Source organism: Cydia pomonella, chromosome 1 (assembly GCF_033807575.1).
Source record: "Cydia pomonella isolate Wapato2018A chromosome 1, ilCydPomo1, whole genome shotgun sequence".
In the NCBI taxonomy this organism is placed as follows: Eukaryota; Metazoa; Arthropoda; class Insecta; order Lepidoptera; family Tortricidae; genus Cydia; species Cydia pomonella.
In genome coordinates, this window is record NC_084703.1 from 28,647,896 (window position 1) to 28,672,933 (window position 25,038).

At 36.1% G+C, this 25,038-nt stretch overlaps 1 protein-coding gene across 3 annotated transcripts in view; it reads left to right on the plus strand.

The window, feature by feature from the left end:
- Nucleotides 1-24,512, plus strand: part of LOC133527901 (acetylcholinesterase-like) — a 99,356-nt gene extending 74,844 nt beyond the window's left edge. The window contains exons 1-3 of one of the 3 annotated variants that reach the window (XM_061865098.1): nt 6,503-8,303; nt 12,774-12,949; nt 15,854-24,512. In XM_061865098.1, the coding sequence (XP_061721082.1) occupies nt 6,535-8,303; nt 12,774-12,949; nt 15,854-16,008 (2,100 nt within the window). In that variant the 5' untranslated portion in view covers nt 6,503-6,534 and the 3' untranslated portion in view covers nt 16,009-24,512. Of the gene's footprint in view, nt 1-6,502; nt 8,308-12,773; nt 12,950-15,853 lie in introns of those variants that run through there. The other 2 variants (XM_061865111.1, XM_061865105.1) reach the window with 2 other exon arrangements.
- Nucleotides 24,513-25,038: the final 526 nt, after the last annotated feature.

Below are 25,038 nucleotides of genomic sequence, written 5' to 3' on the forward strand. Positions count from 1 at the left end.
AACAAAGAATAGAGTAGGGTACGGGCGGGAAAATGAATTAATGAAATTTAAAAAAACTTGTCTATGGTTCACTTATTTGTCACAGATGACATTTAAAATAAGGTTGGCAACATTGTATTTCATACTATATTCTTTAAGTGGTTATTACACGAAGTATCGAAAAGTACCAAAAAGATACTGAGTGTATGCAAAAATGCGTTTTTGGGGAATAGACTAAAGACTTGTCTTACCAACTATACGGTAGGGTTTTAAAGATGTGTGCACTACCCTTTAAATGACAAATAAAAGTACGGGAGTAGAAAAAGCAATTTTAAGAAATGGGTTACGCAGAAATTAATTCCCAATCTAAGTGAACCCACATGTATATAGTTTTGGATAATGCCCGATACCATTCCTTTCGCATTTATAAACCATATGTTTGGAATTTAGTTATGTAAATTATTTTGAATTCAGTATATATCATTAAAGATTTTTTTTTTTATAAATTATCATCGTATAGGAAGAATCAAGAAAATGGGAGCAATTGAATGTTAAAAAATTTGAGACGATTATAGGAAAAAGGTCCTATACTTAATCGAATTGGAGACTGAACGTTTTATAATCGAGGTTGGTGTTCCTGAAAGCGACATAACATCTGATGAAAATCAAACTTCGTTAGAGTCAGAAAACGAAGAATATATAAATATTTAATATTTAGAATCAGATTTTGACGAATAGGTAAATTGAAAGAACCGAATTCTCTGTAAGCAATGTTTTGACATTATACGAGTATGAACATGAAGCCAATGCCCACTACCCCGACTATACATGACGTACGTACATTATTGCCATACGTAAGCAGTTTGCAGCGACACTATCTCAGGGTTAAATAACCTCTTGTCAGGCTTTATGTACGGATTACTATTAAAATGCGCTACTTAAAAAATATCACTAAACAAAATGAAAAATCCACATAATGTGCTGCAACTTTTTTTCTGAACCACTCCTTAATAAAATATTGACGCTCATTATGATTTCTGGTACACAAATTTATTAAATCTACAATGTTGTATCTTGGTATTGTTTGTTTTTAAGGTTCCGTGCCTCAAAAGGAATAAAAACGGTAATCTTATAGAATCACTTTGTTGTTCGTCCATCTGTCCGTCTGTCTGTCTGTCAATATCCTTTATCTAGGGTCGCGTGGAGGTATCGAGTTTAAATTAAGACCATATACTCAAATCTACGGCCCCTTGAAGCTGTGAAAAAAAAAACTTCTAAGATAATGTAGAAAATCATTCGCCCTTATATGCCGCAAAAACTTTATATTTCGGCACTCTCCGGGATATCAAAAATTATAGGGTACCTACTTCCCGTTGACTTAGAACTATGAAATATGGCAAGTATTGTCTTATAGTATACGAGTGCAGGGAAAAATCACAAAACTATAAAGGCTTTAGTCGGACTTTCATACATTTGCGACCTTTGATTGTAGATAATAGTTTTTTTTTTTGTGGTAAGCACCCCTAATGGTATCTATTATTTTGCCCAAGTTTCAGCTTCTTATGTTTGACAGTTTCTGACTTATGTCACTTATACGGTTTTCAGAAAATAATGATTTTCTCATAAACTACCCACACAATTTTTTTGAAATTATTAGTCCATATTCTATTAACTAAGACCCATCTTTACAGAAAATATTAATATCACTTGTTTAAAAAAAAAGAAGGACATACTGTACATTTTAACAAGACATTTAATGACGTACACAAACTTCAGCAGCGGTATCATGGTCGTGTTTTAGTCACTTGTCATATCATGCGTCACGTTCGCACTTACGTATTTGTTAGAGCGTGACAGGTAGGGTGACAAATGATAGACAGCCGACCATCTTAGCCCTGCTGATTTCTAAATTAGTTTTCTTATCAATCCTTCACGTTAGTTGTATATAGATAAAATTACTGCTGGCCTACTTCCTTTTTCCAAAATCATTGACATTTATTTACCTATGACATAATTAAGAAAACAATCTAATGAATGACGTTTATAATTTGCTTATGACTGCTGCTCGTCACTGCTACACGAAATAAACTTGACTAATTATTCCTAGTAATTATCGCTGAACACACAAAATGTCGACCTTCGCAACATCCAAACAATTGTTGTGGACACCCAAGATTGAAGGCATGTGTATATTTCCCGGCCGCACCCAAACAGACTTTACCGATGTACCAAACACGGTAAAAATAAATTTCCTGTGCAGATTACACTTCCTAATATCACCTGGGACGCGTGTTTGCAGTGTACATAGCCGAGTAGGGGAAGATGCTTGGACTGAAGTATTTGTGTCCCACAACAACCGATCGGATTTTGATTTTTGACGCCCGCCATGCACAGAACATTGCTGATTTGCTGCGTTTCTCTCTAGACATGATACATGGTGCGGTGTCGACAATGGTCTTCAATGTTGTGGAGTAATAAAAATAATTTGTTTGTTTTTTAATCTTGATTTTTTATTTAATTTCTTTCGTAAAAGCATGTTCAGAAACATAACGATGCAATAAAATTATAAATATGTATATTTTTTAAATGAATCTTATATTTCATAGATGATTAGCAGATGCCGGAATTCTCGTGGCACTTTTGAGCTGTCATAAAGACCTCGTTTATCAACTTCTGATATAATAATATGATTAAGAGTATACGGGAAATAAAAAATCTCCCGTCTTACTACCAGAGCAGTTAGTTGTAACACGGGCAAAAAAAATACCCCAGTTACTACTGGTCGTAAGATGGGTAGTAACACGGGTAACGAAGAGTCTGTGTACATTCTAACAAGACATTTAATAATGGCGAACATAAAAACCTTTTACTTATACGCTCGTCACTATTTAGGTGTAAGTAAATGGAAGATTTATTTACCAGTCATTTATTTTTACATAAAACATTGGCATTGTACAATCATAACAAAAAAAATCGTACAGACGCTGTGTGCTTGAATTTAACACAAAATTTTGGATGCCACTGCATGTGCACGATTCCTGGAGAACAAAATTATCCTCTTCATCAATATCCATATCATAATCAGGAAGAGAATCGAAGAATGCTTGTACAATTTTTTCCTTGGGTGATGGTAACGACATCAAAGGGATGTTGTTAGCAATTTTCATCAACTGGAAAAACAAAATAAATTATTACCTAGATAGAATGAGTAAATAAATATTTTTAAAGCTCTACGGTATGAAAATAATACTCTATATTCAAGCGAAGCATTCTCGTTTAAGCAGTCTTCATAAAACTGTCTTAAATCATTTTGAATAACTTTTAATGATAAATTCAACAATGAATCCACTTTTCTCTTCCATACTTGATGAAAGCTCCACATTTTTCAAAGTTTTCGTTTTGTAATTATTTACGGTAATAGTCAATCGATTGAGAAATATATGGAAATTGACATGTTTGTTTTATGACATAAAAAATTTAAAAAAAACCAGCCAGCCTGTGTAAAAAAACTGCATATGTGACGTGGATATAGAAAAATTAAGTTATTTTAGTTCAGCAAACTAAAGTAAGCATATAAAAATAAAATAAATAAATAAATAAATATTATAGGACATTATTACACAAATTGACTAAGTCCCACAGTAAGCTCAATAAGGCTTGTGTTGAGGGTACTTAGACAACGATATATATAATATATAAATATTTATATATACTTAAATACATAGAAAACACCCATGACTCAGGAACAAATATCCATGCTCATGACACGAATAAATGCCCTTACCAGGATTTGAACCCGGGACCATCGGCTTCATAGGCAGGGTCACTACCCACGAGGCCAGACCGGTCGTCATAAAAATATAATTACGTTTATCCAAAATAATAATCTTTTAGTCGTCATCACTTTCTTCATTGATCGTGATAATTATACCTTTATTGTTGAAAAGGTTAGTCAATGTTGGTGACGGCTGAGGTAATTTCGTCAAATATCTACCATATGCCAAGAAGTATATAACTGCCGCCACGTGGGAGCAACATCCAACAGTACGAAGACCATTAGCACAATCACAATAGTATTTAATATCATTAATATTTACGCTGTTTGCTCATACTGTAAAGAACATCGATATTTTTTTCTTGATATATGCCTCGATTGTACCTGCATCTTTAACACATTATTCTCTTTTACATTCTCTATGTTAAGTGCTCCTTTGTCATTCAACATTTCTGCTAGATATGAAATTGCTTGGCCCATCTGATAAGTTCCCGTAAACAATAACTGCATATCAACTTCAGATAGTCGCGGAAAATCCATAACATCATCAGACATTTCTTCTTTTTTTTTTGTGCATGTGTTTTAATATTTCATCATTTTGATGTTGATCTATTATTAGCCTTTTTCCAGATTGATTTACCAAGTATGAAGCTATTCGATAGTAACTTTTTATTTTTGGTAACATTTTGTTATCTAAGATATGGTCAAGAAGGCTGAATTTTTTTTTCAAGATCCCGTGAACTGCTTCAATGACCCAGCGAACTTTGGTAACAAACCGGGACTTTTAGGAATTTGAAGGGTGGTGCTAATTAAGGAATTAGAATTTCATGTTCGTAATTTAATCAAGAAAACAACTAGTGCTGAATTAGTCTTTTACGACGGCATCATCAACTCGAATTCTGATATTTGCTCCCAAGTAAGTCCCGAAAGGATTTTGATATCTTTTTCCGGTAATGTTTTAGATTTGATTTTATCAATCATGCTATCATTACTCGTCATTGGTGATGAAGATTTAAAAAATCTTTGATTGTGAAAGTGCTGGCATAAACTTTAATACTGTCTAGGCCATCTGTAGAAAACTGATTGTTATCAATGTGATTTGAACAACATTTGTTCAAAGGTGGTATGTAAATTAACTTACATTCATAAAGCCTGCATTCTTGCTTCCTGTGGTAAGATTTTGAAAAATAATGACTATATAAGTTACATCCGTAGATGAACTTAGTGTTTTTTGTTGTCCTTTTAATTTTTTCAAATATTTATTGCAGTTTTTACATTTTTTATTTACGCTTACACTACATGGATCCATTTTATAATAAAACAATTTGCAACAGAACATAATGATGACATAAATATGCATCAAGGTGACTTTATATGGCCAGCAGTGATTTTATCTATATACAACTAACGTGAAGGATTGATAAGAAAACTAATTTAGAACTCCGAGGTTTGTGTACGTCATTAAATGTCTTGTTAGAATGTACAGTATGTCTATATATACACAGACATTGTAGTTTTTAGGTATGAAGTACCAAATGCAAAAAGTTGAAACTTACGCAAGTAGTAGACAAGAATATTAACCACTTTATAAACAAAAACTGTAGGTGTCGCTAGCACGTAACACATAAAAAAAAAGTTTGAACTTTTCAATTCCTTTTATTTCCTTCTTTTTTTTATACAAGTGATATTAATATTTTCTGTAAAGATGGGTCTTAGTTAATAGAATATGGACAAATAATTTCAAAAAAATTGTGTGGGTAGTTTATGAGAAAATCATTATTTTCTGAAAACCGTATAAGTGAAATAAGTCAGAAACTGTCAAACATAAGAAGCTGAAACTTGGGCAAAATAATAGACGCCATTAGGGATGCTTACCACAAAAAAATCCATTCTCTACAATCAAAGGTCGCAAATGTATGAAAGTCCGACTATAGCCTTTGTAGAAAATAAATAAAATAAAGATAGAACCCTCGGTGGGCGAGTCCGACTCGCACTTGTCCTTTTTTTGAGATAGGGCCCACCCCTCTTCTAATCTCAAAACTGTCTGTATTTTACGCAGCGCAATTTGTACTTTCATAGTAAAGCTTCTCTTAGAGCTATAGTATGCTTTTAATAATATTTATCTCATATCTTTGTCATAAGTCGGTACAGTCAAGTGTAAAAATATAGGTGCACTCAAGTTGTTATATTTCCACACTTGACTGTACCGTAGGCGTATGGTAGACTCTGTTATTCACGTAAATCACGTGATAGATCTTAATTAAGCTCGTAACTTTTTTCACGCAGTGCTATTGAAAGAGACAGACACTGTTATTATCGCATATCTATTCTAGTGGATATGATGGTCGCATTTATATACGTGACAACGTAAAAAAACAGTACCCGTGTTTTTCAATCGCGTGGTGTTGATAAGTGACACGTATTTCATCACGTGGGGCGAAGCTACGTGATGAAATACGTGTAATTATTATATCACATATAAATCACATGGAAGTGGTCCATCTTTGGGTCACAGACTTTAGACTTACATATGTATACGAAATTTCAACATAATCGGTAGTTTCGGAGCAAATAGGCTGTGACAGACAGACACACGAGTGATCCTATAACGGTTCCGTTTTGTTCTTTTGCACAAACATAAATCACATAGTAGTGATATAACTAGGTAATAGATATTATGTTTTCGAGAATTATGATTAATTAATAGTGTCTGTGTCGAAATAAATGTAGAAAAATATTATATTTCAGGTGCTGATTGTGGGGCGTTGGGTAACGGCGGTATGCGCGTGGTGTTAGCAGCGCTAGCGGCGCTTGCGGCGCGAGCGCTGGGTAGCCCGCATGAACACCGCGCGCGGCATCATGCGCCAGACCATCCTCTACATTTTCCGGCGCCAGCTCCTCCTCAACCATATAGAGGACATGGCGAGGCCGTGCGCTATAATCCTGAATTAGATACGATCTTACCCCGTATTGATGAACATGAAACCTCTTCAAAACGCGCCAAACTAGAAGATGCTGAAATTTTATCTAAAAGAGAAGAAAAATATTTTTCCAATCATGAACGAGGCGAAGAAGTTTTTATGGCAGATGAACCACAAATGGGACCTGACGATGATGATCCGTTAGTAGTTCGCACTCGTAAGGGCAGAGTTAGAGGTATAACTCTTACAGCTGCGACAGGAAAGAAAGTTGACGCTTGGTTTGGAATTCCTTACGCACAAAAACCCCTAGGTGACTTGAGATTTAGACACCCCAGACCTGTTGAAAGCTGGGGCGAAGAAATTTTAAATGCAACAACACTGCCACATTCATGCGTTCAAATAGTAGATACCGTGTTCGGGGATTTTCCAGGTGCTATGATGTGGAACCCTAACACAGACATGCAGGAGGACTGTCTATACATCAATATAGTCACACCTAGACCCAGGCCAAAAAATGCAGCTGTTATGCTTTGGGTATTTGGGGGAGGATTTTATTCTGGCACTGCCACTTTGGATGTATATGATCCTAAAATCCTCGTGTCCGAGGAAAAAGTTGTCTACGTTTCAATGCAATATCGGGTCGCTTCGCTCGGTTTCCTTTTCTTTGACACGCCCGATGTTCCAGGAAACTCGGGACTTTTTGATCAATTAATGGCTTTGCAATGGGTTAAAGACAATATAGCATATTTCGGTGGAAATCCTCACAATGTAACGTTATTCGGAGAGTCAGCTGGAGCAGTATCTGTTTCTCTTCATTTACTATCACCTCTTTCGAGAAACTTGTTTTCCCAGGCAATTATGCAATCGGGAGCTGCAACAGCACCATGGGCTATAATATCAAGAGAAGAAAGTATTTTACGAGGCATTCGGTTAGCAGAGGCTGTACACTGTCCTCATTCAAGAATAGACATGGGGCCCATGATTGAATGTCTGCGAAAAAAAAGTGCTGATGAATTAGTGAATAATGAATGGGGAACATTAGGTATTTGTGAATTTCCTTTCGTTCCCATTATCGACGGTTCCTTTTTAGATGAAATGCCAATCCGTTCCTTAGCGCACCAAAACTTCAAAAAAACCAATCTTCTCTTAGGGTCAAATACTGAAGAAGGATATTATTTTATATTGTATTATTTGACTGAATTATTTCCCAAAGAAGAAAACGTAGGCATTACCAGAGAGCAATATTTACAAGCCGTAAGGGAGTTAAATCCATATGTCACTGATGTAGCTCGTCAAGCAATAGTGTTTGAGTACACTGATTGGTTAAACCCTGATGATCCGATCAAAAATCGTAATGCATTGGATAAAATGGTGGGTGACTACCATTTTACTTGTGGTGTAAATGAGTTAGCACATCGTTACGCGGAGACTGGCAATAACGTGTATACATATTATTATAAACACCGTAGTAAGAATAACCCATGGCCCTCATGGACGGGTGTCATGCATGCTGATGAAATCAATTATGTATTTGGCGAGCCTCTGAATCCCGGAAAAAATTATTCACCGGAAGAAGTAGAATTCAGCAAACGAATGATGAGATACTGGGCAAACTTTGCGAAAACTGGGTAAGTGTTCTTACTATTTTAATTTTCAAGTCGCAATAAAATAGAAAAAAACATGGCAATCGCATTCAATTGTTACAAGTTCTAACCACGTCCAAATGTTCGAAATATAAGAGTGATAAAACAAGACGTGTAAGTTTTTCACTTGTAGAGGCCCAATTAAATTTTTCGAGTTATGGAGGTAAAAACAGTACTGGATAACCGTGAAGGAATCTTTAGTTACTTCGTTATGAAGTTAAATATTTCGAGTGTTGGAAGTTTTGTGTGTGATTACAGGGTGTCATACTGTGATAATGTATCACGATATGACCCCCTGTAAGGGTACCTATTACAATGTTATCTAACACACTAGATTTTGCTTGGTGCGCGGGGCCCGGGGGCCCCGCGGTGTGCATGGTGCTGTTGTTGGTGTTGTTGTTGATGAGTTGTTGTTGTAGGTGCCGTTGTTTTAGTGAAAAAGTTTGTTTTCCAAAGGGAAAAGGTAAAGCAGTTGTACTTTTGCTTGCAAGGAATGGTCCGCGTGCGAGCACGCACTCCCGCAGCTCGGCCTTCGGCCTCGCGTGCTTGGGCGATCCAATGGGACGCTCCGGGCCTTCGGCCCTACGCGGAGCTCGGCCTTCGGCCTTCGCAATATGGTTACTTTGAGGGTTGAAGCGAAGCGTGGCGAGCCTCGAAGGGGACGCTTCGGGCCTTCGGCCCTACGCGGAGCTCGGCCTTCGGCCTTCGCTAGCCTCGACGCTTCGCCGTCGGGCCTTCGGCCCGCCGGCTCCGCTTATTAAGACAGTTAACTTGTTGCCGGTTCGCTTTATCACTTTTCCCGTTATTTTTGTTATTATTAATATAAAGAAGATTTGTTTTCCAAAGGGGAAAGTTAATGCGGTTGTACTTCCGCTTTGGGCCGCACTCTCGCAGCTCGGCCTTCGGCCTCGCGTGCTTGGGCGATCCAATGGGACGCTCCGTGCCTTCGGCCCTACGCGGAACTCGGCCTTCGGCCTTCGCTGGGTTTCGAAGCTCAGCGTCGGGCCTTCGGCCCGCCGCTTCGCTTATTAAAACAGTTAACTTCTAACCGTTCGCTCTATAAATGCATTTTTCCCGTTATTTTTAGTATAAAGAATATTTGTTTTCCAAAGGAGAAATGTAATGCGGTTGTACTTCCGCTTTGGGCCGCACTCTCGCAGCTCGGCCTTCGGCCTCGCGTGCTTGGGCGATCCAGTGGGACGCTCCGGGCCTTCGGCCCTACGCGGAGCTCGGCCTTCGGCCTTCGCTGGATTTCGAAGCTCAGCGTCGGGCCTTCGGCCCGCCGCTTCGCTTATTAAAACAGTTAACTTGTAACCGGTTCGCTCTATAAATGCATTTTTCCCGTTATTTTTAGTATAAAGAATATTTGTTTTCCAAAGGTGAAATGTAATGCGGTTGTACTTCCGCTTTGGGCCGCACTCTCGCAGCTCGGCCTTCGGCCTCGCGTGCTTGACCAATCCAGTGGGACGCTCCGGGCCTTCGGCCCTCCGCCGGGGTCGGCCTTCGGCCTCCCAGCCTGAAGCTCGCCCTTCGGGCTCGCTTAACCTACTTGGAAATTTGACTTTGCCCCAGTCCGCCGCCATTTTAGATTTTTTCAAAAAACTTTTTTTCATATGGTAATCTTGGCCCCCAGGCTCGCCGCATGCAAAATCTCAGCGCGCTCGGACCAACATTAAAAAAAGAAAAAAAAAAAGTCGGCCATTTTGAATTTTTTTTTGATGCAGTTTTATTTTTCTCGGGGTCCTCTATGACATTTGGTCGAGCACCCCCCACCTATCACGCACCGTTTGAGAGTTGCCATACAAAAGTAAACTGGCCATTATTCCGCCATCTTGGATTTTTTCCAAAATTTTTTTTTTCCATAGGAGTCGTTGGGGCTCCGAGATACCGCGACCAAAGTTTCAGAGCGCTCGGACCTTTTTGAAGTTTTAGAAAAAAAAAAAGTCGGCCATTTTGAATTTTTTTTTTCTTATTCAGATTCCACTCGGAGCCCTCTATGACGTTTGGTCGAGCTCCCTCGACCTATGTCTCACCGTTTAGCATGTGGGGGATTCGAAAAAAAATCCCATACAAATTTTTTTTCGAGCTAAAAAAAAAAAAAAATTTTTTTCGAATGCGGGGGCCCATATGTACCCACATACCGGTTCTCGGCGCTCTCGGACCGTTTTGAAATTTCGGCGCCATTTTGAGTCGGCCATTTTGAATTTTTTTAAATGCCATTCCATTCGTCTCGGGGCCCTCTATGACATTTGGTCGAGCACCCCCCACCTATCTGTCACCGTTTAAAAGTTGCCATACAAAATAAAAGTGGCCATGGTGTCCGCCATCTTGGATTTTTTCCAATTTTTTTTTTCCATACCGATCTAGAGGGCCCCGAGATTCCGTGACCGAAATTTGAGCGCGCCGGGACCGACATGAAAATCGGCCGCCATTTTGAATCCGCCATTTTGAAAAAAAAATGGCGGCCTCCGAAACTGCCCAGGGTCCTCTGTGACATTCGGTCGAGCACCCCCCCACTATCTCCCACCGTTTAGCCGGGCCGTCAAACATTTTTCTGTCCCGATCCGGTAGACCGAAAGTCGGATTTTTCCGGAGGTCACCGGACCGCCCCCTGTACGACCGTACCAAACTCGAATCCCCCCCGCGCCTCCTTCCGGGAGAACAATTCGTGTCAATTAATGTTCGGGCTGCAGCTTTATATAATTATCTAACACATACATTAATCACAAATTATACGCATATTTATGGTAATTATTACAATTTGAACTTTGTTTGAACTAGTTAGGAGGTCATAACAAAAGTCCCCGGCCGTAGCCCTTTAGCCAGGGGGTAGAAGGGTTTGAAGGTCCCATTTATCGGTTTTTATTTATATATCTTAGAAACTTTGCGTCGTAGCATCATGCTACATGTACGGGTTAATATCGCCATTACGTCCGTAATAATAGGCTGCGAAACAATGTGTAGCTTAGGATAATAAGGATCGGTTTTAAAAAAAGGTTACGTTCTATAAGGATTCGGATAAGGTTGGCAGCTTTTAATTTTTTTTTATATAACTTAATAATTTAATACACCTTTTTTGCAGTATGAATTAATCTATACTATTTTTGCTATTACCCCACAAAATGATTTCGTATTGGAGCTGGGTAAATGCATGATAAGCACTAAGAGTTTTTTGTTCATCGGCAGACTGGAAACATTTACTCCCTTATTCATAAACGTGTACTAAAGTTACGATGCCGCTAATCATCGTTTGTCCCTTTCCGACGTATTGGTATTCGGTATTTATTACTCGTAATTTTGCCAGATCAGTATTATAGATTAAGAATGGATGCAGTCTAAAACACTGCCTTGAGGAATAGAACTTGAGAGTTGTCTTTTTTTGTGAACATATTTTTGAAAGAGAGTTTGTTAAAATATTATATTTTTACGTGTTGTATCCCATTTATCAAGTATGATTTGAACTAGTCGTCAGCTGTTCTACGAATTCCTATGCCATACAGTATTATTTAGAAGAATATTATGTTGAACTCGGTCATAGGCTTTGCTCATATCAAGTAAAAATACAAATACATATTTCTTAATGTCAATAAACACCAATAATTTCATGCATAAATTTGTAAATAGTTAATTTTCTTTTCTTCCTGAAACCAAATTAACCATCGTCGAATATCTCGTATTTGTCACAAAATGCTGACAGGCGTTTAGCAATTACTATTTCAAAGATTTTTAAGAATGTCGGCAACAGAGCCATGGGCATTGGCCAGGGTCAATCAAGTCTCTCGTGTTTGGAACTGGTTAATCAATTGCTAATTTCAAGTCATTGTCTAAGGTTTCTATAGGAATTGATCGTGCCAGTAATTTTGATGCCGTTTTTAATACACGTCGCGAGCCGAACGACTAGACGAAACGAATAGCGAATGCGAATATGTGGGCGTAGGGTAAAATTAACCTCTCGCTATTTATCTCGTCACTTGCAAGCATATATAACACCAGGATCACTTGTCACTGTTTGCAGTGGCTGACTATACTTGATATTTTGTATGTAGGTATGGTATAGGGGTGGGTAATTTAATGTACAGAAATAATGCTAATACATTTCAATAGGCCCTCGGACATAAAGTAAACCTAAATAAATTGTTTTATTTAAAAGGAAATAATTAATTAATAATCTTAATTACTTTTAAGTCAAGACAAATCGTTCTTTATGCAGGCCTGAATGTTAAGATGTAGGCCTAGGCATCACGCAGTTTCTAATTTTCAGTTACAAGTATCATCTTCAGCCAATTAACAGAGCAATTGATGAAATTATTATTGTAAAAACATTGGACTATTTAATGATTCATGACTTTTATGAGATTGGATCGAATTTAAACATGATTTTTATTTGGTTTTACAAGTATTTACATGATATGTGTGCGGGATATTAATGAAGTAATATATATTTGTTATTTTCAGAAATCCATCCTTAAGTCCGAATGGAGAAATGACTAAAGTGCACTGGCCGGTGCACACCGCGTTCGGCAGGGAATATCTGTCTCTGGCAGTCAACTCCAGCGCTGTGGGCCACGGACTGCGAGTTAAACAATGTGCTTTTTGGCAAAAATATCTCCCCCAATTAATATCAGCAACAAGTAAGTTGAATTCTAGTTTCATACTGAGCAAAAACTAGGCCTTTAATGTAAAATGTATTACTTATATTACTGGTTTATGATGCTCAATTTTTAAGTTCTTAACGGCATGAATTTGATTCAGTGTTTATCAATTTAACAGTAAAAATCCGTGACATTGCCATAAATTCTGTCTTACATGAAATGATGTTAATTTTGAAAATAAAAGAAGGCTTATTAATCGATTAGAGTTATTTTTATTAATTATCTTATATAGATTCTATAAAATAAAATATTTATTCAAAGTGTCCACCTTTTACTTTAACACACTTTTTTAAACGGTCTGGCCACTCGTCTATGATGGCACGGACGGTATCGATGGGTCTTCTATACCGCTGCCCGCACTAAATCTAACTTGAGACACTCAACATTACGATGAGGTTTAGAGCAGGCTTTCTCCTCCAAATTATTCCACAGACCTTAGTCCAAGGGGTTGAGATCGGGGCTTCCTGAGGGCCAATCTTCAACCGCAATAAACTCGGGTAAATGCGTCGCTAACTACCGTTGCAAGACAGCTCTTAGCTTTATGTGCAGGGGCAGAGTCTTGTTGAAATATCCAATGCTTACCGGCAAATAAAGTATCATTTAGCGGCTTAACAACTCTCTTCAAAATGTCGTTTTGATAGTTCATAGCAGGTATTTTTACCCCTTCTTCACAAAAATAAAGCTCTGTGACGCCTTCATAGGAAGCCTTCAAACTATGACATATGCAGGATGGTGGCATCTTTCTACCATTGGAACTTTTTCCGAAGTTTCTTGGGAACTGTGAGCATGTATTTTATCATTTTGGCTGTTGAATTTTTGCTCCACGGTAAAGATTTTTTCATCTGTGTATTTTTTCATCTTAATAATCACTGTAATACGAATTTTTCGTTGGTGTTATCCTTACTAAGTTGATACTCTTTATAAGACGAAACCTAAAAAAATAATAATATAAAATTTACATAATATAATTAACATAAGCTGCAAAAATTAAATAAAAAAAAAAAACAAAAAAATAAGCACTATAAAAATATCGCTCCCACACCCCGAGCGTGGTTGAATGCATGCACTTACTTAGCCACTTCCACGCTCGTTACATCCGCGCAATTCTGTTCGTCTTATCTTATCTACTGCGAGCTGACTGCGACTTGCATCGCGCAGCGCGGTACGCTCCTAGCAATAGCAACCACACTTCTTGAACTTGTTTTGCATGTTTTTGTTCTACCTGACACACACCACTTTTATTATATTAGATTGTTTCTCTACTACTTACTAGCGCGGCACCATTATTTATGTATTTACTTTTATCGCTCACTAATTTAATTTGTAATGGATTGTTGTTTTTTCTCATATAAGTGAATAATTGTTATTCTTTTGAGAAATAAATCTTTAAACGGAAACCTCGTTATCACGAACTTTTTGGCGTTTCCCTTGAGATTCGTGTTATCGAGGTACAACTGTGTATACATATATACGTAGTCTTGCCATAAATTCTATCCCAACTTTTTTAAAATGTAATAATGGAATGTTTGATGTACTTTTTTTTCTGGATTATGCTTAAATAGACATTTGCCTGTCAGAAAAAGTACATTTAGATCCAGGTATCGTTTCCCTGAAGATGGAGTGTTATAAATGAAATCCAAGCCCCAAGATTAAGGTCTTATTTTATGATACGCGACATAGTTCTAGGGGTAATTTTCGTTTCCCTAGCCATGATTTTCTGCTTACGTAGCGGATTTACATTTATAACACTCCATCTTCAGGGAAACGATACCTGGATCTAAATGTACTTTTTCTGACAGGCAAATGTCTATTTAAGCATAACCAAGAAACAAAAGTACATCAAACATTCCATTATTACATTTAAAAAAAGTTGGGATAGAATTTATGGCAAGACTACGTATATATGTATACACATTTGTACCTCGATAACACGAATCTCGATAATCGAGGGAAACGCCAAAAAGTTCGTGATAACGAGGTTTCGTCTTATAAAGAGTATCAACTTAGTAAGGTTTTTCTGGATTATGGCTCATTTAAAAATAATTTCGAATTACCTATGGAGATAACACCAACGAAAAATTCGTATTACAGTGATTATTAGACAAACACGTAATAGTACGAGTACCAGTCCTTTTGTTTTATTCGAGTTACAGAGGTGTTACTTAATTAATTTGAGATATAGAGGCGATGATACAATACGTCTATTTTTTTGAGGTGTAGAGGTCAATTAAAGTTTTTCGAGTTACGTGGTTAATAATTGTACCTACTGAATTCCCATGAAGGTAATCATTTGTTACTTCGTAATAACGAGGTTAAATAGTTCGGGTTGTAGAGAGTAGCTTTGAAGGGAAGGGAATACCGTTTTATTTCGTGTTAACCAGGAGAGTTATCGAGATTCCACAGATAGTCCCATAATATTAAATTACCTCCCTGTACTATTTTTACAGAACAGCTATATACGGTCGAGGAAATTGATTCTTTAGCAATTCGCGGTTCAATGAAATTCGGTTTTACATACTTATGCTAAGAACTGTCCAATATTAAGTGAACCATTAACTGCTGTCATCGACCGTACCAGTTTCGAGTTTAATCCTATCTACGGTAAAATTCAGTTCTCCTTTTTGGAAGTTGGGTGTCAATTTGATTCTGATTCTGATGAGACTCAGAAGGGAAAAAATAGAATAACGATTCAAACAGCCAACGCAGCCATGTCTATGGCAACCTATCCGCAGGGTTAAGACCTGGGAGGCCTAAGTTAATTATATTATTTGTTAATTTGCTTTAATTTTGTATGTAAACATATTTCTGTTCCAGATGAACCTTACTAAATATACCAAGTCAAGTTACGACAATATATTAAATTGAATTATGTCATTATTACAGAAAAAACGGAACCACCCCGGAATTGCACTGGCAGTAGTTCCTTACTGCGCCCGTCGCTGCACACGCTAGGACTGGGCGTCGCGGCGGCGGCGGCGCCCTTCACACACCACTTGTTGTTGACACATTTAGTGTCCATGTTCATAAACATTGATTAGAACGTTTCACGCATATATCGGATGGTTAATTTGCTCTGGCCTGCTATGTCTTTTCCGATGAAAAGTATTTGAAAATGCCATTTAAAAGTAATGCTGAGCAGATCAGCTAGATTACGAGACGATTGCGTCTACACTTGATACAACAGTCGTTGATAAAATTCTGATTTATTAGCACTACTTATAGTGGTCAACAAGCATAAAATGTTCATCACACTTGCTCGTAACGGTCAGTACTTTTGGTATTTGACGCAGGTTTAGCGGGCGAAATAGCAACAAAATCCATACGAAAGAAAATCATATTTTTCTCAAACATGCAATGAAATATTGATATTACGAGGGGTGATCCAAAAGTTATAATAATCAGTATGAAAGATACATCACATGTTTAAACCAACACAAAAAAATAATATGTTAAAAACATATCTTATTTTACAATTTAAGCTCTTAGTAAGCTTACTCACATAGGTAGACCATCGTTTACCCACTGTTCATTAAAAAAAACTTTTTTTATGACCTTTAAAAACTGCCTTCACTGCGGCCATTACGAGTACTTCCTTCACTGCGGCCATTACGAGTACTTCGCTATCATCCAAGATTGCTTCTAAGATGTTTCTTCAGCCGTAGGAAGGCATAAAAATACTGGGGGCTATATCTGCCGAATATGGGGTTTTTCCTGGCAATATGAACCCTAAAGCGCTGGTAAAGCGCTGGTGGCCTAGCGGTAAGAGCGTGCGACTTGCAATCCGGAGGTCGCGGGTTCAAACCCCGGCTCGTACCAATGGGTTTTTCGGAACTTATGTACGAAATATCATTTGATATTTACCAGTCGCTTTTCGGTGAAGGAAAACATCGTGAGGAAACCGGACTATTCCTAACAAGGCCTGGTTTACCCTCTGGGTTGGAAGGTCAGATGGCAGTCGCTTTCGTAAAAACTAGTGCCTACGCCAAATCTTGGGATTAGTTGTCAAGCGGACCCCAGGCTCCCATGAGCCGTGGCAAAATGCCGGGACAACGCGAGGAAGAAGATGAACCCTGCATGACATATGGCTGATACTGAAACATCAGCCTTGTAGGGTAGGTGGGGTCTTTTGTGCGACCGGGAACATTCTAGGCACCCAACGAGCGGAGACATTTTTCATGTGTAATTCATGCGTTAAGATTTTTTGAATACTGCATGAGGTCCTGGTGAGCTCAACAAGATGCCTGATAGGTATCCTTCTGTCTGCTGACTCGAGATCGTAATTTTTTTGACGTTTTCGTCAGTAAGGACGATAGATGGACGGTTTTCGTGGTGTTCGTCTTTAGTTGACGTTCTAACCAAATTAAACTGCTTGTACCAGCGTGAAAGCGCGTAGAATACGGAGAATTAGAGGCCCCCAATATTTCCGCTTAGTCAATGTGCATATTTTCCTACACATTTTTTTCAAACAGAAGTACTTTGTTGCGGCTCTCACTTCAGTTTTCTCGATTTCCACGCAAGGTTCTCTCCAACTCACAAAAAAATGAATTTATCTCATTAACAGGTAATTTTTTTATTTCAATTTTTTTTTACTTGCCAAGAACCGCTTTCGTTGACTAAAAGTATTTAATTATTATTACTTTTGGATCACCCCTCGTATGTTCCTTATAATAGCTGAGAATTATTACGTTTCGGGTGCGGCTAGACGAGAGGACTTTAATGAAATTTTATACAATACTGTATGTAGGTCTAGGCCGGCAAGATGCTCGTTTTTCATTTCCATTTCACACATATCTGTGACACAGCATCATTAAAAAAAATCTATAAGCAATACCTGTAGTCCGTCAAGCCATTTCCGTCAGTTGAACAATACCGCAAATTTAAAATAAGGGTTATCGTCCTATAGAAAAATTGAGTTTCAAGCTTTTTCTCCTGACAGTTGAAGAAGAAGTTGATTGACAGACTATATTTGCTTTTTGGTTCGTTATGATATTTTGCTACTACGCCTATTGAAAAAACAATAAACGATGTTTGCTATAATTTGCAGTTTTATTTTTATAAAAAAGACATGAACATAAAATCATGAGCACAAAAAATTAACAAATTCCAACAATAGAATTGCAAATGTAACTACACAAATACACATTTTGAATATTAGCGTTGGCAAAGTTGGACATTTTTCATTAAGTATTTTTATTTTAATAGATTTATATTTTCTATATATTACTATTTTATTATGCGTTGTTGATTTTGATATTTGAAAAAATTAAAGGAATATTAATAGCACTCTACCGGAATTGAGAGTGAAAGCATAAATTCGGGATACTGAATTCATTTATGGTATCACATTGACACCATTCCTAAGTAGAAACGTATAGAATATGAAGAAAGACAAAAACTTTTTGTTAATAATTGCTCTCCACACTTAAACCGTTGAACCAATTTAGGTTGTTAAAATTTGGTGTAGAGATAGTTTGAGTCCTGGGGAAGAATATAGGATAGTTTTTATCACATTATCCATTAAAAATGAAAGGGAGGGAGAAGTTTGTATAGGGAACCAAAAACCGCTAAACCGACGTAGATGAATTCTACGTCTACATCTTTGATTTAGTTGAAAATGATACCAGACTAGACTTAGAACCTAAATTTAAACAATTATTAACCTCAGAGGTTGACGGCGCTGAAAAACCTGCATCAAAAATCTGAGTGGATCCACTTCTTAAATACATCTTAGGAAGACAAACATTAATTCTGCCAAAGGAAATCTTTTGTTCAGTGAACGGCGTATTTGACCATTTTATGTTCTGTGCAAGCACAACTACTTACTTCACAGCCTCTTTAATGTAATGTATTTTAGTATGTTACCCAATCATATGAACTAAGAAGGTAATAAATAAAACATTTCCAATCAAACTATAAAAGAGATTAAAAATACTGATGTTTATTATTTTATTTCTTTTGTTCATTATTTAAATGTCATATTTTAATAGCTATATAAATATATTTTAAACAAATTTAAATCTTGGCTGTATGGGTACTTTCATGTCTTTTCGTCAAACAATAAACATAATGGCGAGAAATTTGCAGTTTTACCGTATATAGCAGTTATTTAGCTTAAAAAACATTTTTTTCTTCGCAAGTGTGATGAATGAATAAAAAAATTGTGTATAACACGGGAGGTACGAAAATAGTAAACTCGAGTCATAAAATCTCTCTGTGCTACGCACATCGCGTTTCTATTGCCTTTCGTTAACAATTCTGTCCATAATGTAAGTACTATTATGGCAAATAATTAATTCCCTTTTCTTTTGATCCCTATTTTATGATTTTTTTTTAATTGTACTATTATGCATTTTGTGCGACTGTCCCATATTTAGATACATTGCTTTTGGCGATTGTATGGTGATGATGTTAAGTATGTTTGCATGCGCGAAATTGCTTGCTCATTTTTACATAGTATTAAATATAGCTTTTACACGTGTAACTCATTGTCGACGTAGCAAATTGCTCTTCGGTTTTTAGTATTTTTTACCAAATTCGATAGTTTCAAAGGGTGTGTAAACATTGGAAAATCGCCGCAAAAAAGAATCTTTTTTGCGCCGAGAGAGATTATTTTACAAAACGGTATTCTATTTTTTTTTATACTACGTCGGTGGCAAGTAAGCATACGGCCCGCCTGCTGGTAAGCAGTCTCCGTAGCCTATGTACGCCTGCAACACCAGAGGAGTTAAAACCTGGAATTATAATAACAAGTCAAACGGGCCAATAAAAATCATAAATTACTAAAAACGAAGTTTATACAATGAAATATACAATAAAGGTCTCATATTGATATTATAAATAAAAACTTCATTTTATTAATATTAAAAACTGGTCCGGAAAAGTTGTAGCAGGTAATTTGTATAGGGACAACAATAGAACGATACGCTGGCGCCGCCATCTTGCATACAAGACACAAATTAACCACTCACTAAATAGGAAAATAATAACAATTGCAATTTCTTTTACACTCTTATCCATATTTTAGGCCTTTGTTTTTATATTCATTTGCTTTTCAAGCACCAATATAAATCAATTATTTTAAAATAAGGCATTTAAAAAATTTACTCATAATTTCAACCTTATTCGTATTCGTTGTCGCCGTTCACAACAGTCACATGTGATGACTACCTATGCACGCAATACATTGCCGTAAGATTTTTTTTTTTTCAAAAAATCATTGTAGTGGAAACTGTTGCACCCGGAAATAGTTTTACCTTGGACAGTTGTCAATATTTATATCAAAATGTATTAGGTAAAGTTACGTTAGTTAGATACTCGATGGTAAGAAACGATAATTTTAACCGAATCTGTCCAAAAAGTTGCTGCAATTTGTATGGGACCTGCACACCGATTGCACGCTAACGTCGGCGCACAGTTCCCATACAAGTTGCAGTCTGTGTGTACCGGCCCTAAGTCACGGGACATAGATGATGTACCTTAGCCAGTACTTGTTACTACTATAGTTTTTTAACTAATAGTTTAATATTTTCCATATTTACTATTATCGGTTATCTACGTCGTAAATTACCAAGTAAATAATCGATTTTTGAAAGAATCCCTAATATTTAAAAAAATTGAAGATGTCTACTAAGAATTTCTAAAAATAATTAAATATGCTCATATTATTGCCGAGAAACGGAAAGAGAGGGGTTTTTTTGACGAGGAACTTGTAGTTAGCAGAGCGAGGCTTGCCGAGGCATGGAACATTTCGAGTCAGAATATGCCTGTTAAATATTGTTCAGGTATAAGTATATGATAGTGCTTTTTTCAAACAATGTGAACAAAAAAAGAAAAATATATTGCTTACAACATACGAATTACCTGAAATCACAACACTAATATACTTACATAAATATGTTTTTTTATTTAGCGATAAACATGTATTTTACGGACAAAGCGAGGGCATTTCCGAGGATGTTTGGGAAAAATATATTTCTTTTCTTATCATTTGTAATATTTATTTATTCTGTTTACTTTTTAGAGAGTAATTATAATATAACCAGATTAATTTATGACTATTATAAATTAATCTTAAATAATATTTATACCAAAAGTATAAAAAGATACCTACGTTAAATCCTTTCTCAAGGATTGAATCAAATTAGTTACTAGGTTTCTTAATGATTGTATCATTAAATCCAATATGTACTACAACTATTCAAATTGCTAGATTAAGCACAGACTTTTTGATAGCTTACCTGTGTAATGATCTTTAATTGACGAATCTGAATCGATGAACAGACTGTTTCATTCAAATGGGGCAGTGGACGAAAAAGATATCTGCGACTAACGGTAACTGCCAAATTTCGTCATCTACCAAGACAGTAGCCCAGAGACGCAATCGTAACATTTTTCTACGAAACTATATGTTTTCTATTTTAATCTATTGATGTGCTTTGGTTTACTTATTATTGGTTTAAATTTTGTCAAATTAAGCTGCTTTTTATAGTACTTGATTTTCCGTCACCGCCCCATTCGGATGAAACACGCTGTACTCGTATTTGACATCATTTATAATGGCCGACATCGCGCACTATGAGTAGGGGCACACTGTGTTGTGCTGACCGAACAGAACGGCCGCTAGGTTACACCGCAAATATTTTCTTATGAGATTATTTTTATAATTATTTACGAAACGTTAAAATTTAAGCAGATTTAGTTTTAAGCCATGTGAAGTATTGAATTGCGCTGTCCAGTATGTTTTGTTAGTTAGTATTCGAAGTTCGATATTAAGTTCGGATGGTAAATGTAGTAGTCAAGATTATACTGTTAATAGATAAATGTTATGAATTATTATTAAGAGGAGTGATTTCTCCATCAACATATCACTTGTTAATAATTAATTATAGAGTTACGTACGTAACTAGATGTAATTTTGTCTTAATTCTAAGTCTTTACATATCCTCACAATGTAGAGTCAAGTTTGTTAGCATTATGGGCCAGAGACAAATACTATTAATAAAATGATCCTAAACAATGATCTTTGTCTTAACTAGTTTAAGCCTACTGTAATGTATAGACTTATGAACAACATTGTAAGGTTTGGGATACATGAAAGAAGGAATCTTAGGTGTCGTGCGATGGTTAGAAAGACTTAGAAAAAATACATTTTTAGCTTTAATGCGCCTCTATAATTGCAATACATATCACGCAAGGCATAGAAATATGTTTAAGTTCAGTCTAGGCTTAGTGTATAAGTTAAAGTAAGCTAGATCATTTCACAACTCTGTAGCGGACCAATATTAGAAAGTTGTACGTCTTGTATGGTTCGATTGATGTAAGACACTGAAGCAAACTTGTTAAATGCATAAAATAAACCTTATTTGGTTTTCTGGTACTCAAATAACTTATAATAAAGATGGGTATAAACGAAAGACTTAGGTATTTAAAGTCATTTGCTATGAATACGCGGAGTTTGACAGATTCATCGACCTATGTAATATGGATGTATATGGAGATACGAAAGCGATGTCAAAAACTCAAATGAATATAGTGTATCACTTTTGGGATGCGATGCGAAGCAATACTGTAAAATATTCTTCTTAAGTCAAAGGTCTTCTATTAAAGTAATTGGACAATTTAATTGATAACTACACAAACTTCTAATTGTAACTTTGTGTTGTTATCGCTGTTGCCTCTTATCTTTGTATATTTTTTTCTGCCAGTATTAAACGAAGCGAGGTAATCTTATTTTTATTATACACCGAAATCAATATGCTTAAAATAGCCAGTTGAAGTTGGGTGCAATGTGTTTGTTAAACGTTTTGAATATTTTTAACTTATCTTATTGTTACAATGTTACACGATTCTTAGACAGACTATACTATAGCAGTCTCTACCTTTAAGTGGTACACATATAGCCAATGTGTGTACAGCGACACGTGACGTGTAAAGTGTGTAGAATATTGAGTGTGTTAAGTCGTACAAATAAGTATCTTAACTTCGATACGTCTAGTTTAGAGATTGTAGTGCCCAACAGTTCAGCTTTCGAATATTGGTATAAACAATTGATTAGAAGAATCTTTACAATTCGTTCAGGATTTAAGATAAAATTTACTAGTGCAATATAGTCAATCTTTACTGTAAAGAATGAACTCTCGCAAAAGCTACAATTTGATTAAAATTACAATTCTTTAGTGTAAATAAGATATGGGTGTTAGACTTTAATCTAGGAACTCATTGTTGTTTGGCTATTGTAGATTTTTTTGTATTGACATGGCCACGGTTTCTCAAAATGAAAACGAAATGAACAAGGAGTATGAATTGTAGTTAAAATTAAAACCATTAGTTTGCCACCATTTTATTTAAAATTTTCTGTCAGTTGTCGAGAAACAGTGGTCAAAGCGTATGTGATTAACGTTTTCAAAAGTAAAACAATGTTGTGGAAGACGATACTCTATAATATAGTAAACACTTAGTGTAATTTTTCGTAGGTATACTTCGAATTTTGGGTTACAATCAGTTTGTGACTAGACGACATGTATACAAAATCTATTTCTGTATTTACAAAGATGGTGTAATCTATATTCGCTGGTGTTAGCAATTGTAAAATAGTATCAGTATTCATGTCTAGTTCACGTTCGATGTTCACGAACTACGCTTATTTTAACCTGCGTATGTAAACCTATAGAGTGCCTCTTGTTCACTTTTATATATATTGATATAACACTATTGTTAGGTAATACTGGTAGATGTAGTAAATGCGTTATATCTTAACATAACTGCACAATTTTCTTTTCTTATACAATTATTACATGTGATATTGGAAAGGCCAACGAATGTCGCGTAGTGCCAAAATGGAAGATGTTATAGAGTTCATAACTCAGACGTTTGACTAAGAAATCAGAGGAGAATGTAGCCATTAAACATAATATATACTCGTGAGTTTATGGAAACCACTTGTATTCGATCTGTACGCACGGCAATTATGCTCATAAGACGCGTGGACGTTGGAATGTGCATTACGAGTACAACCTTCTTGTAATGCAGTTGAAACTGACAATCACATTACTCACTTTTCTATTAAAAGTTTGTTACACGTACCTTATTATTAAATATTATGGTTACTTAATTTTACAATAAGCGGTGACAATAAAAGAAGATGTTTAAGTTGAAACTCATTGGTTCGTATTATTTTGGTTCTTATTAAAATGGAACTGATAAAAAATCTCCCCTGTATTGAAGTAATAAATCTGCGATGTATTCCATTATTACCAATATTTTTGATAACATTTGCTTAGCTGTATTTCTCAGAAAATAAATAAAATTTCGACGTCGGTGTATCGCGAATGGCCTAATTGTAGATGAGTTTTAAAAGCACGATTTGTTGTATGGCCTACAAGCATTGCAGACTAATTATTTTTCATTCAAGTTATCTTTTCAAATTTTAATAGTAAACATATTTCTAATAAATTATAATAAATATTATAGTGCTATGATTGCATTATTGAATGTTTGCCAGATTTATGTTTAATTATAAAATAAATGCTTGTATATAAAATAATGGTTTTTTCTTTTACGCAGCCAGGTATCAGAAATGATGATGTAACTGTAGCTTGACATGTCCACTGGTAGCTCAAGAAAATTAATAAAATCAGAACTAATTCGTGTAATTTTGAAAATTGGTATAGTTATACCTTGTGGTCTTTAAATAAACATACTAAAAGTCCTCGAGGGTGGGGGTTGTACTGAGGGTGTAAGAGTGGTTGAAGATACCTCTTTTCAGATTTTTGCTCATATTTAAAATATTTTTACAAATAGCATTATAATTACTTCGGACAAAAGATTTACCATAAAATTCCCTATAAAGGTTATGTTTATTTTACTCTACGATCAATACTTTAGGAGCAACAGGGTGTTTAAGTTAACAAACAGACAAAAAATAGATACTTAATTTAAGAAAACGTCGTTTTTTCGTAATTGTTCATCATAACTCAGTTTTTTTGTTTAGAATAAGCAAGCTTAGTTACCTGCTGACCGAATATAAAAGAACCGGCCAATAACATGTTGGGCCATGCTCAGTGTAGGGT